General features: G+C 38.0%; 1 protein-coding gene across 8 annotated transcripts in view; it reads left to right on the plus strand.

Annotated features, from left to right (window-relative positions):
- LOC138739525 (F-BAR and double SH3 domains protein 2-like) overlaps window positions 1–12716 on the plus strand; it is a 272286-nt gene that overhangs the window by 195126 nt on the left and 64444 nt on the right. For all 8 annotated transcript variants that reach the window (XM_069891780.1, XM_069891784.1, XM_069891787.1 and 5 more), the window contains 2 exons: window positions 7022–7138; window positions 7547–7651. In XM_069891780.1, the coding sequence (XP_069747881.1) occupies window positions 7022–7138; window positions 7547–7651 (222 nt within the window). The remainder of the gene's footprint in view (window positions 1–7021; window positions 7139–7546; window positions 7652–12716) is intronic.

Here is a 12716-nt window from a genome sequence, read left to right on the forward strand (position 1 = left end):
TATTGTATCACAGCCTGGTGTATGTTGTAGTTGTGTTGCACCCTTATTATTTTCATGGAGGCATAAGCAAGCAGAATGCTGAAATGATTTGGGCTTATTGCATTTAATCAATACAAATGTCCTTTGATTGACAAAAATTCTATTTGCTTCACAAATGGAAATTTTATTGTATTCATCAGGCATTCATAGCATGCTTAAAGAGACACTATTGCTAATTTATTTATGATTACAATGAATGCATTCAGTAGCAATCATCCTTAATGGATTACTTAATTTTTGCTCATTTCCTCCTAAGATTCTCTGTATACTTTTGCCTCTAAAATTACTGACTAGTTTCCCATGTGAAATGATATGTTGAATCTTGGTTCACAAATAGGATTGTAATGAATTTCATGGAACTATTAACTACATGGACAATAACTGAGAACAAAGTTGTGATCAACTTGTTTTGCAGCTCCAATAATATGCCAATTTTTGGTAATCAGTAGACTTTTTCACACTGCACTATAAAATGAAATTTTATTTTTCTGAGAACTCTCCCATGAACCTGTGGTATGAAAAGGTTGGCCTGGGAATTTGAAAAAGGGTCCACGACCCTACTCCGCTTCAGCCCGTCGCAACAGCAGCACAATGCTGGATGAATGGCCATCCTCGTTAACCATGATTTCCCAGAGCGGTTCCAGCTGCTTGAGAGATTATAGGTAACAAAGTTGGCCATTCATTCGACATTCTCCCGCCGTTGCAACGTGCCTAAGTGCAGGCGGGGATGGAGCTAGCAGGCGGGCAAACACCAATGGACGGGGGGCTGAACTTACTCTTACTCCTGTGAGTGCCTAATGCGTCATTGGTTGGGGGTGGGGGACCACCAAATTGCTGAGGAGGACAAATTCCCAGGAATTTGGGCCACAGTGTGAAAGGCCCAAGAGGTCCTGAATTCCCGGGAATTTCACCAGGACAAAGTAGGTGTGAAAACAGCTAGTAATTCCAAAGGCACCATGGAAAAATATTTCTGTCACTGATGATATTGAACAAATAGTTAGAAACCAGGATGTGGGTGCACATCTTATCTTTAAAGTTTTAACAGTTCATTTGATCAGTGTAGCCACATAAAAGTTTTGGTGTCAGCGAGCATGACATAAATTGGACATTACAGTACTGATTTATTACTTAACAATGTTGCATGTACTGCCAAACAATGTATCAGAAAACTCCAACTAATCCTGAAGCATGGAGTAGTAGACGTTACCTACATACTGCATGTACTGCCAAACAATGTATCAGAAAACTCCAACTAATCCTGAAGCATGGAGTAGTAGACGTTACCTACATACTGCATGTACTGCCAAACAATGTATCAGAAAACTCCAACTAATCCTGAAGCATGGAGTAGTAGACGTTACCTACATACTGCATGTACTGCCAAACAATGTATCAGAAAACTCCAACTAATCCTGAAGCATGGAGTAGTAGACGTTACCTACATACTGCATGTACTGCCAAACAATGTATCAGAAAACTCCAACTAATCCTGAAGCATGGAGTAGTAGACGTTACCTACATACTGCATGTACTGCCAAACAATGTATCAGAAAACTCCAACTAATCCTGAAGCATGGAGTAGTAGACGTTACCTACATACTGCATGTACTGCCAAACAATGTATCAGAAAACTCCAACTAATCCTGAAGCATGGAGTAGTAGACGTTACCTACATACTGCATGTACTGCCAAACAATGTATCAGAAAATTCCAACCAATCCTGAAGCATGGAGTAGTAGACGTTACCTACATACTGCATGTACTGCCAAACAATGTATCAGAAAACTCCAACTAATCCTGAAGCATGGAGTAGTAGACGTTACCTACATACTGCATGTACTGCCAAACAATGTATCAGAAAATTCCAACCAATCCTGAAGCATGGAGTAGTAGACGTTACCTACATACTGCATGTACTGCCAAACAATGTATCAGAAAACTCCAACTAATCCTGAAGCATGGAGTAGTAGACGTTACCTACATACTGCATGTACTGCCAAACAATGTATCAGAAAACTCCAACTAATCCTGAAGCATGGAGTAGTAGACGTTACCTACATACTGCATGTACTGCCAAACAATGTATCAGAAAATTCCAACCAATCCTGAAGCATGGAGTAGTAGACGTTACCTACATACTGCATGTACTGCCAAACAATGTATCAGAAAACTCCAACTAATCCTGAAGCATGGAGTAGTAGACGTTACCTACATACTGCATGTACTGCCAAACAATGTATCAGAAAATTCCAACCAATCCTGAAGCATGGAGTAGTAGACGTTACCTACATACTGCATGTACTGCCAAACAATGTATCAGAAAACTCCAACTAATCCTGAAGCATGGAGTAGTAGACGTTACCTACATACTGCATGTACTGCCAAACAATGTATCAGAAAATTCCAACCAATCCTGAAGCATGGAGTAGTAGACGTTACCTACATACTGCATGTACTGCCAAACAATGTATCAGAAAACTCCAACTAATCCTGAAGCATGGAGTAGTAGACGTTACCTACATACTGCATGTACTGCCAAACAATGTATCAGAAAATTCCAACCAATCCTGAAGCATGGAGTAGTAGACGTTACCTACATACTGCATGTACTGCCAAACAATGTATCAGAAAATTCCAACCAATCCTGAAGCATGGAGTAGTAGACGTTACCTACATACTGCATGTACTGCCAAACAATGTATCAGAAAACTCCAACTAATCCTGAAGCATGGAGTAGTAGACGTTACCTACATACTGCATGTACTGCCAAACAATGTATCAGAAAATTCCAACCAATCCTGAAGCATGGAGTAGTTTACATTACCTACATACTGCATGTACTGCCAAACAATGTATCAGAAAATTCCAACTAATCCTGAAGCATGGAGTAGTAGACGTTACCTACATACTGCATGTACTGCCAAACAATGTATCAGAAAATTCCAACTAATCCTGAAGCATGGAGTAGTAGACGTTACCTACATACTGCATGTACTGCCAAACAATGTATCAGAAAACTCCAACTAATCCTGAAGCATGGAGTAGTAGACGTTACCTACATACTGCATGTACTGCCAAACAATGTATCAGAAAATTCCAACCAATCCTGAAGCATGGAGTAGTTTACATTACCTACATACTGCATGTACTGCCAAACAATGTATCAGAAAATTCCAACTAATCCTGAAGCATGGAGTAGTAGACGTTACCTACATACTGCATGTACTGCCAAACAATGTATTAGAAAATCCCAACCACTCCTGAAGCATGGAGTAGTTGACATTACCTACATACTGCATGTACTGCCAAACAATGTATCAGAAAATTCCAACCAATCCTGAAGCATGGGGTAGTTTACATTACCTAGATACTGCTTTGAATAACTGAATGCAACATCCCTTAGAAATAAGGTTATTGCCCCAGGCCAGAAAATAAATGCCTCATGTCCTCTGTCAAAACCTCTCCGCCACCCTGCTACAATACAGCACTCTTTTTCCTCCCCTCCCCACCCCACTCCCCATGTTGGGTTCAATATTTTCTTTCCCTTTCGGCATCAAAATGTATTTCAGGAATTCATTGTGTTTCTCAGTCTATGGCATTCATTTCGATAGACTTCAGGGGGTTAGTTGCAACTTGAATGGTCTTCGGAATCTAGTGAGTTGGAGATCCTTTATTTTAAAATTTTGTCATTCAAGCCATGCAGAGAACTTAGATCATGTGAAATTTACCAGGAAGTCGTACTCTAAATTCTATTTCATATGGTTATTTGGATCCTGGATATTAAAGGGCTTTCAAATATAAGTTTATATATTCGAGAAAGCAAACTATTAGCTTGTTTACTCTATCTAATAAGGTATTTATTACGCTTCCTTTAATGTTATTACCTTCCACTTTAACATGATGAGTTCAATATGAGCTTGATGTCATCTGCAGAGCATTGAACTCCATCACTCCATGTTGATTAATGGAAAAATAAGATTTCTTTAATAGTATTTATCACCCACAAATATGATGATAATTTTTTTTTTAGTTATTGCAGTTTTTTGCTTGAATTGGGAGTTCTAAATTCATTACAGCTTATCTTTTGCGATGAAATATTCAGATGTCACTTTTCCTGAATGACAAATATTAGGCTGTATATAAATCCTTTAATTAGTTCTACCTTTTCCTTATTTTTAAAAATACGTGTTGATTCCAGGATTAATTAATTTTGATATTCTTCTGTTCGGCCTCAATAAATGAAATTTGGAATAATCTGACATCAACCAAAAGTCGGCTTCTCGTATCCTGAGTTGTTTACTTGCACTTGCTGATTATACAGGCTCCTGGCCCACAAATGTCTTAATTTAAAAATGATCATCTCATTCAAGTTGCTTCATGACCTCAAGCCCTACACTCTTATGATACGCTTGCGTTCTGCCATTCCCGTGGATCCATACTTCCTTTTCTCCACCCCTCTAGTGGTGCCTAGGATTTCATCTTCAAATGCCTCCACTCTTTCTTTTAGTTTTCAGTTAGTAGACGTTTTCTGGGATGTTTCAGAAGGCATTTGACAAGGTGAGGTTGTTGAACAATATAGGAACTCATGATTGTACTGGAAAGGCTCAAGCATAGATTGAAGATTGACTGGCAGAAGGCAAGTGAAGAGCGGGAATAAAGCAGGCCATTTCTGATTGGATGCCAGTGACCAGTGGTGTTTCATAGGGGTCGGTGATGAGTCCAGTATTTACCACATTAAATGCAAATGACTTGGGTGACAATATGGCTTTGTTGCTAGGCTTACATATTATACAAAGATAGGTGGATGAGCAGGTAATGTCAAGGAAGCAGGGAGTTTGCAGAGGGATGTGGACATTTTAGGAGAATGGGCAAAGAGGTGGCAGATGCAATTTGATAGAAAGAATAAAGATGTTGACTTTTTCTAAATGCGAAAAGAATTCAGATAACGGAGGTCAAAAGGTAATTTGGGATTCCTAGTGTAGGATTCTCTGAAGATTAACTTGTAAGATGAGTTGATAGTAAGGAAATCAAATCCACTAATTTCAAGAGAACTAAAATATAAAAACAAGGATGGAATGCTAAGGTGTTTGTCAGACCACATTTGAAGTATTGTGAGCATTATAATGGACCCTATCTCAGGAATGGTGTGCAGGCAGAGAAGGTCCAGAGGAGATTTATAAGATGATTTCTGCGATGAAAAGAATAAAGCATGAGGAGTATTTGTTAGTTCTGGCCCTGTTCTTGCTGAACTTTTGAAAGATGAAAGGGGAGGATCTCACTGAAGCCCACAAAATATTGAAAGCTTAGATGTATTGGATTTGAAAAAGATATTTCCAGTAATAGCAGAATTTAGTATCAGACGGCACAGCTTCAGAATTAAATGGCATCCACTTAGAACAGAATTGACAAAATATTTCTTCAGCCAAAGGGTGATGAATCACTGGAATTTGTTGCCATAGGGAGCAATGGAAGCTGTCATTGGGTATATTTGAAGTGGTTGTTGATAGATTCTTGATTTTGAAGGATGTCAAAGATGGGGAGATGGCAGGAGAATGGGTTTAAGAAGAGAAATGCATCAGCCGTAATTCAAATGGCAGAGCAGGTACAATGGGCTGAATGATCCAATTCTGCTCCAGTGTCATGTGATCTTATAAACATTTTATTGTTAAAGTCACCATGATTGCAAGTTCATGCGTTTTACTATTTTAGTAGATGGCTACTTGATTTTATCAAAGTAAATATTGATGGAATCCTTTTTGAAAAGGAAAGGGTATTCTGAGTATTGTATACAAAGATATCTTTAAAATAAAAATCAGCAAATTGCTTGTTGATTTCTAACTTAGCTTTCTTTCACTGTTTTAGAATAGGATTTGTTCTTCAATGCCATAGTCTTATTAGATCTGAGGGTGAGCGATTTCATTCAACATTAATGTATAATACTACAGATTTTGTGGTATTCCACTGTGAAATTATGCAATGTTCTACAGCTAAAGAATAGCTGTGTGATTTTTTATATTTTGAAGTCAGTGGGGTATATAATTATTTGCCTGGAAATTAAATATTGTCTTGGCATTTTTGGGAAATCAGCCTAGCTTTTCAAATGATATTTTTCCATGAGAAAAGTCCCCTGCTGTTCACGTTCTTTTCTACAAATGAAACAAAATGCTAATATTTTGTAAGTTTTATGCAGAATTATACTTTTTTGACTTTCAAAATTAATCAGGTTCTTGTATCATTAAGAAATCATGCTTGCCTGTTTTTTTTAAAAAGTGATGAATTTGCTTCTGTGACAGTGTCACCGATGCATACTGTGTACAGCAACTATTATATGGAACAAATTTTCCAGATACTTGGTTTTAAATGTACCACCTATAGACAAACATAAAGCTAATTACCGGTAGACTGTTAAAAGAACTTGGAAACAAAGAGTAGAAAGTTGGTGTTTGAGCCTGCATGTCGATTTGTAGCAATGGATTATTAAAATAGCTGATGCCAAGACTGGCTGCCCTGGTGCTTTGCATGCTCTGTGTGTGTGGAAAAACTTGTTTTTTTTTTATTTGTCTCATTCTGTTTGGTACTGAAATTCAAGAGAATAAGCCGAAGAGCTGTATTGATATTGTTTAAAAATTTTCTCTTTTGATATTCTATTGCCACTTCTCATTGACTGTGAGGTGTTGCAATCCTTGCATTAGTTACATAAGAGAAGTAGAAAGTGTATTTAATGTTTAGAAATGGTGTTCTTAAATCCATTGCATGTGAAAACAGATTATTTGTTTCATTATGCAGTTTTATGATCAATTTCCAATATCGTTCCTGCTCTTCTGCATATATCTTGGCCAATGCCCCCAAAAAATTAATTTCCATATCCCTTGGTATGCAAGATCTTTTTTTATTAAGAGCATACTTGAATGGAAACAAGTTTCTCAGAAAAGTGAACAAAATTATGTTCCTTGTCATCATCCTTTGGGACCACCTGTTACAGAGTCGGCAGTTGGAGCACGAATCTGGAACCACTGAGGAGCACAGCCTAAACAAGGAGGCACGGAAATGGGCAACGCGGGTTGCACGCGAACATAAAACAATAATCCATGGTCAGAGGGTAAGGGAAAAATAGATACCTTCTATAATATTTTTGTAAAATCAGCTTGACTCTCTTTGACTGGCGAACAAGTTTGGAATGATCGTGCAAAAACAAAACTAGTTCTAATTGACACCAGAAGCTGTTTCACAAAATAGTTTATGAAAGCTGAACCAATTCATTGAAGAAGTTAATGCAGTAATTCCAAGTGTTTGCCTTTCTTGACATCTATCAATGGCCCAAGTTGTTCATGTTATGGAGATGATATAAAAGGCTCTTCCAATGTGCAAGTAGTATCTTTGAGTGATAAACAATGACAGTTTAAGTGCATCTTATTTGTCCTTCTCTCTTTAACATCACGGAATCACACATTTGCTTTTATTTTATTTTGGTTGATTATCAAATTATTGATTTTTTTTAAATTTACAGACCTTAGAAGATTTAAAAGCTCAAGGGACTGTAATCGCAGAACAAGGAAAAGTTGAATTAGAACAGAAAGTAGAAGATGTTAGAGAAACAATACGGAAGGCTGAGGTAAGAAAACTGAGGGCAAAAAAATTACCTTTCTAAAAGTAGTAGTCAAGTCACCTTGATTCATCATTCATACCATGCTTGCATGGTAAAGATGAGATAGCATTTTTCCAGGACCATTGAGCATATTTACATATAAATTAGAATAGAAGTTAAACACATTGAAATCTTAAAATATTAAGACATAAAAGTTCACGGTACACTATTCACATATATTCTGGGAATTCAGAAGCCTGATGGCTTGGGGGGAGAAAACTTTGACCAATTTGGTACTGATTAATATAGAGAGTAATTGTCTTGCTTTATGACTTTGTCAAATGTAGTAAACAACAAATAGAAATAGAAACCATTCTATTTTAACATGAATATGAATACTTCTGTTCATATCATGAAGTTGCCATCAAGAATATTAAACTAACAATGTTGGTTAATTCTCTTTTCTATTTTTTTCATGTTCCACAATAGCAGTAATAACATTGCCATGTCGCTTTCCACTGGAATATCTTAAATTCTATCTTTCTTTCAATAGGGAAGTGGAAGTTATTAATAGTAGTGAATAACTAATCTAAGATAGTTTATTATCATTTGACTGTACATATACAACTAGACAAAACAGCATTTCTCCACGTCATAATATGAACACACACAACACAATACCCAGTACATAATCACATATATACAGTGCATAAAGATGTGCAGTATATTTCAGTGTATAAGTTGACCAGTAGATAAGTCAAGTCCCTGTTTTCAGCCTTATTTTAATAGTTTTTATCATATATCGTGCGTACAAGTCAATCCCCAAAAATCGCAATTGGGTGTTGGCCGAGGATGTTCATTATTATGGAGGCTGCAGCAAATCAATGAAAGTATGAAGCGAGTTTTAAGTTAAAAATAATAGAAATGGCCAAGATATCCAGCAAGTGCGCTGCTGCAAGAAAATTTGATATATATGAGAACTTGGTAAGAGATTGGAGAAAGAAAGAAGAGACTTTAAGAAAAATACCAAAAAGGCAATGTTGGATGAGAAGAGGAATCTCTTGTTGGCCACATCGCAACGTGGGTATGTGAATCAAGATAGGATTGCTACATAGTTATGCAAGATAAAAAAATTTGTACTGAAGTGGGCAAAGTTGCACCCAGAACGCAGTGAAGATTTTGAAGCTACAGTCAGCTGGTGCAACCGTTACATGAACAGGAAAAATCTGGTATTGCAACAGAAAAAAATTGCTCAGAAACTATCAAAAGATATTGATCATAAAGTTTTAAGTTTTCAGCAGTTTATTATACAGAAACACCAGTTTCAATATTGGAAATATGGACAAAACCCCCATGAATTTCCACATAGTAGGTAATAGAACAGTGGAATGTAAAGATGTGAAAACTGTGCAATCCAGAAGTACAGGCCATGAAAGGACCAGGTTTACAGTGGTGTTATCATGTATGCCAACGGGACAAAGTTAAGACCCATGGTAATCTTCAAACACAAACTTAAACCTAAAATAAAATTTCCAGCAGATATTTTTGTATATTTTCATGAAAAAGGATGGATTAATGAAGATAGATGATGGTGTAAAACTATAGATAAACAATGTGTGCATCAGGCGGTTTACACAAGAATTTGCTGGTCTGGGATATGTTTTGTAGCCACTTAACTGAGAAGACTAAAAGATAAGTTAGTGCTAAATAATACTTACATGGCGGTTATCTCAGGTGATATGACATCTCTATTGTTATTTCTCGATGTCTGCTTGAACAAGCCATTCAAAGACCATGTGCGTGAAGAATGGAATACTTGGATGACAAGAGCAGAACAATTGTTCATAAAAGGCGGGGCAATACATGCTGCATCACTTGGTTTGCTGTGTGGGATAAAGTGAAAGTAGAGACTAATAAGATTGTTTAAAAAGTTCTGTATCTGTTGTGCAGTTGATGTGATGGAAGATGATTTATTGTGGGCCACTGAGGCTGCAGCATCATACAGACTAGGACCTGTACGATGGCAATTTAAACAGTGAGAGTATGGATGTGCTTGCCGCGATCTTTGCCTCAGATGATGAGAGTGATTTTGAAGGATGTGTTTTTCTAAAAAAATTTTTGTTCTAATATATTGGTAGCATGAAAATTTGTTGTAGTTTCTTTTTGTTTTTCAAGGGTCGATTTCAGGATCAGAATTTATTGTCACGTACAAGACATGAAATTTGTTGTTTTGCGGCAGCATGATATAGTGCAAACGTTTATATTATAACCATCTTTCACCATCACTATAAAAAAATTAAAATAATAGTGCATGAAAAGTAAGGCAATGTCTTTGGTTCATTGACTGTTCAGGAATCTGATGACAGCGGGGAAGAAGCTGTCCTTGTGCCGCTGAATCCACATCTTTAGGCTCGTGTACATTTTTCCCTGTGGTAGCAGAGTGAAGAGGGCGTGGCCTCAGTGGAGGGGGCCTTTGAGGATAGAGGGTGCTCTTTTAACACACCACCTCATGTAGATGTCCTCGATGGAGTGAAGACTGGTGCCTGTGAAGTCGTAGGCCAAGTTAACAATCCTCTGAAGTTTATTCTTGTCCTGAGAGTTGGCGCTTCAGTACCAGTCAGAATGCTCTCCATGCTACACCTAAATAAGTTTTCGAGAGTATTTGGTGACATACTGAATCTCCTCAGACACCTCACAAAGTATAGCTGCCAGTGAGCCTTCTTTGTGATTATATCAATGTGGAGGCCTCATAGATGTTGACATCCAGGAATTTGAAGTGCTTGACCCTCTCCACTATTGAACCCTCGACTTGTACACCAAATCGGTTTTCAAGGGACAACTTAAACACTGAATATACGTCAATTGGTTTTTTTGAGTTGAATTTAAGGTCTCAAATGTATATCTGGCGTATAAGTCGAACCCCATTTTTTGAGATATTTTTGAGGGTTTTAAGGCTCAACTTGTATGCCAAAATATATGATAATATAAAATAAATATATTACAAATATTTTAGAATAATTTAATCATTGAATTTACAAGAGACCCAAGGTTACAGGATACCATTCATCATTTGGGGGAAGAAGTCTTTCTCAGCCTGGCATTCCTGATTTTGATGCTCTTGCGCCATCTGAGTGACGGAAGTGGGTCAAAGATCCTGTGTGATGAATGGTAGCAGTTCTCAATAATTCTTTGAGCCCTATTTGAGCAATGCTCCTGGTGAATGTTTTCAGTAGAGAAAAGGGATCTTCTTGATTCTTTTAATTATCTTCTGTATTGGCTTCCAGTCCAATGCTTTGCAGCTACCACACAATGAAATGATGCAGCCAGACAGGACCACTCTCAGTTGTGTTCTTGTAAAATGTTGTCAAGATAACGGTCAATAGCCTTGCCCTCAACCTCCTTGAGATGTGTAGACATCCTGACTATTGAGGCGGTGTGGTAGGTCCAAGACAGGACTTTCATTATATGCCAAAGCATTTTATACTCCTCACCTTCTCCACAAAAGAGCCATTGATGTTTAGCAGAGAATGGCCAACCCTTATCCTCCTGAAGTCCACAATCATCTTTGTCTTGTCCACCCTGAAACTCTGGTTGTTGTACTTGCACCATTGGACAAGACTCCTAATCTCCTCTGTGTAAGCCAATTCATCATTGTTGCCAATGAGGCCAACTGCTATCATCCGCAAACTTGATGATCTGTTTGAAAATCTGTCAGTGCAATCATAAGTCAGCAGTGTGAACAGTTGTATGCTGAGCACACAGCCATGAGATGCACTAGTACACACCATGATGATGGGAATTAATATTTTGCTGCCAACCTCGACAGACTGTGGTCTTTCCATCAAGAAATCCAGGATACAGTTCTAGTATTGAGAACCAGCAAGAATGGTTTGTCCACCAACCTCTGAGGTTTGAGCCTTTTGAATGCTGAGCTGCAGTCAATGTACAACAGGCTGGCATATGAACCATTGTCCTTGAGGTGTGTCAGGATGGAGTAGTGAGTCAAGACTACAGCATCATATATGGACCAGTTTGGATGGTATGGCAAACTGGACAGGTCCAATGTTGTTGGATGCTGTGATTTGATGCATTCCATTAACATTCACTCAAGTAAAGGTTAATACCACTGGATGATAGTCATTTACTCCAGTTACCATCACTCTGTTGGGCACCAGGATGATGGTGGCTGCCTTGAATCCTGCTGGGACAGTGGACTGCTGCAGTGAGATGTTGAAGTTGTCCATTAGGACCTCCGTCAGCTGTGCCGCACAGTCCTTCAGCACCCAACCAGGTATGTTATCTGGTCCTGCTGCTTTGTGTGTTCACCCTGGATAGGATCAGCAAAGATAAATTTAACTGTTGCCTTTTACGAACAATTTTTCCTTCATTTTTGGATGTGTTCGTTTGCTTCACTGGGAATCTTTTGGACAAGCAGAAGAAGCAGTCAATGGCTGCTCAACTAAAGGAAGCCAAAGCACCTGTTCCTGTTAAAATCAATGGAGTAAATAATTTGCAGTTAAATCAGGGGCAAACAACCGCATAATGAGTTATCTGAAACTTTTATCATAAAATCAGATTGACATTTACTGAAAGGAAAAGATTTTAATATGGAATATTCTGTTAAGAATTTTTTTTTTCAAGAAAAGATTAGAGTTGGCCTTCTGCTTAACAGTCTTGATCAACATTCCAGGCAGAAAAGGAATTGGAACATTTTTCTATGATGTAATTTGGGAAAAATCAACTAATTACGTTGGCTAAGTGGATTAAGACCATAAGACATCAGAATAGACCATTGAGTCTTTCCCCCCGATTCAATCATCATCTGATCCACTTTCTCACTCAGTCCCACTGCCCAGCCTTCACCCCTTAACCAATGATGCCCTGGCTAAACAAGAACCCATCAATATCTGCCTCTAATGCACCAAAAGGCCTGGCCTCCACGATCATCTGTGGAAACAAATTACACAGATTTATCGCCCTTTGACTGAAGAAATTCCTACGCATCTCTGTTTTCAGCGGACACCATTAATCCTGAAGTTGTACCCTCTTGTCCTAGACCAGTGGTTCTCAACCTTTTTCTTTCCACTCACGT

This window comes from Narcine bancroftii, chromosome 7, assembly GCF_036971445.1.
Source record: "Narcine bancroftii isolate sNarBan1 chromosome 7, sNarBan1.hap1, whole genome shotgun sequence".
Lineage (NCBI taxonomy): Eukaryota > Metazoa > Chordata > Chondrichthyes > Torpediniformes > Narcinidae > Narcine > Narcine bancroftii.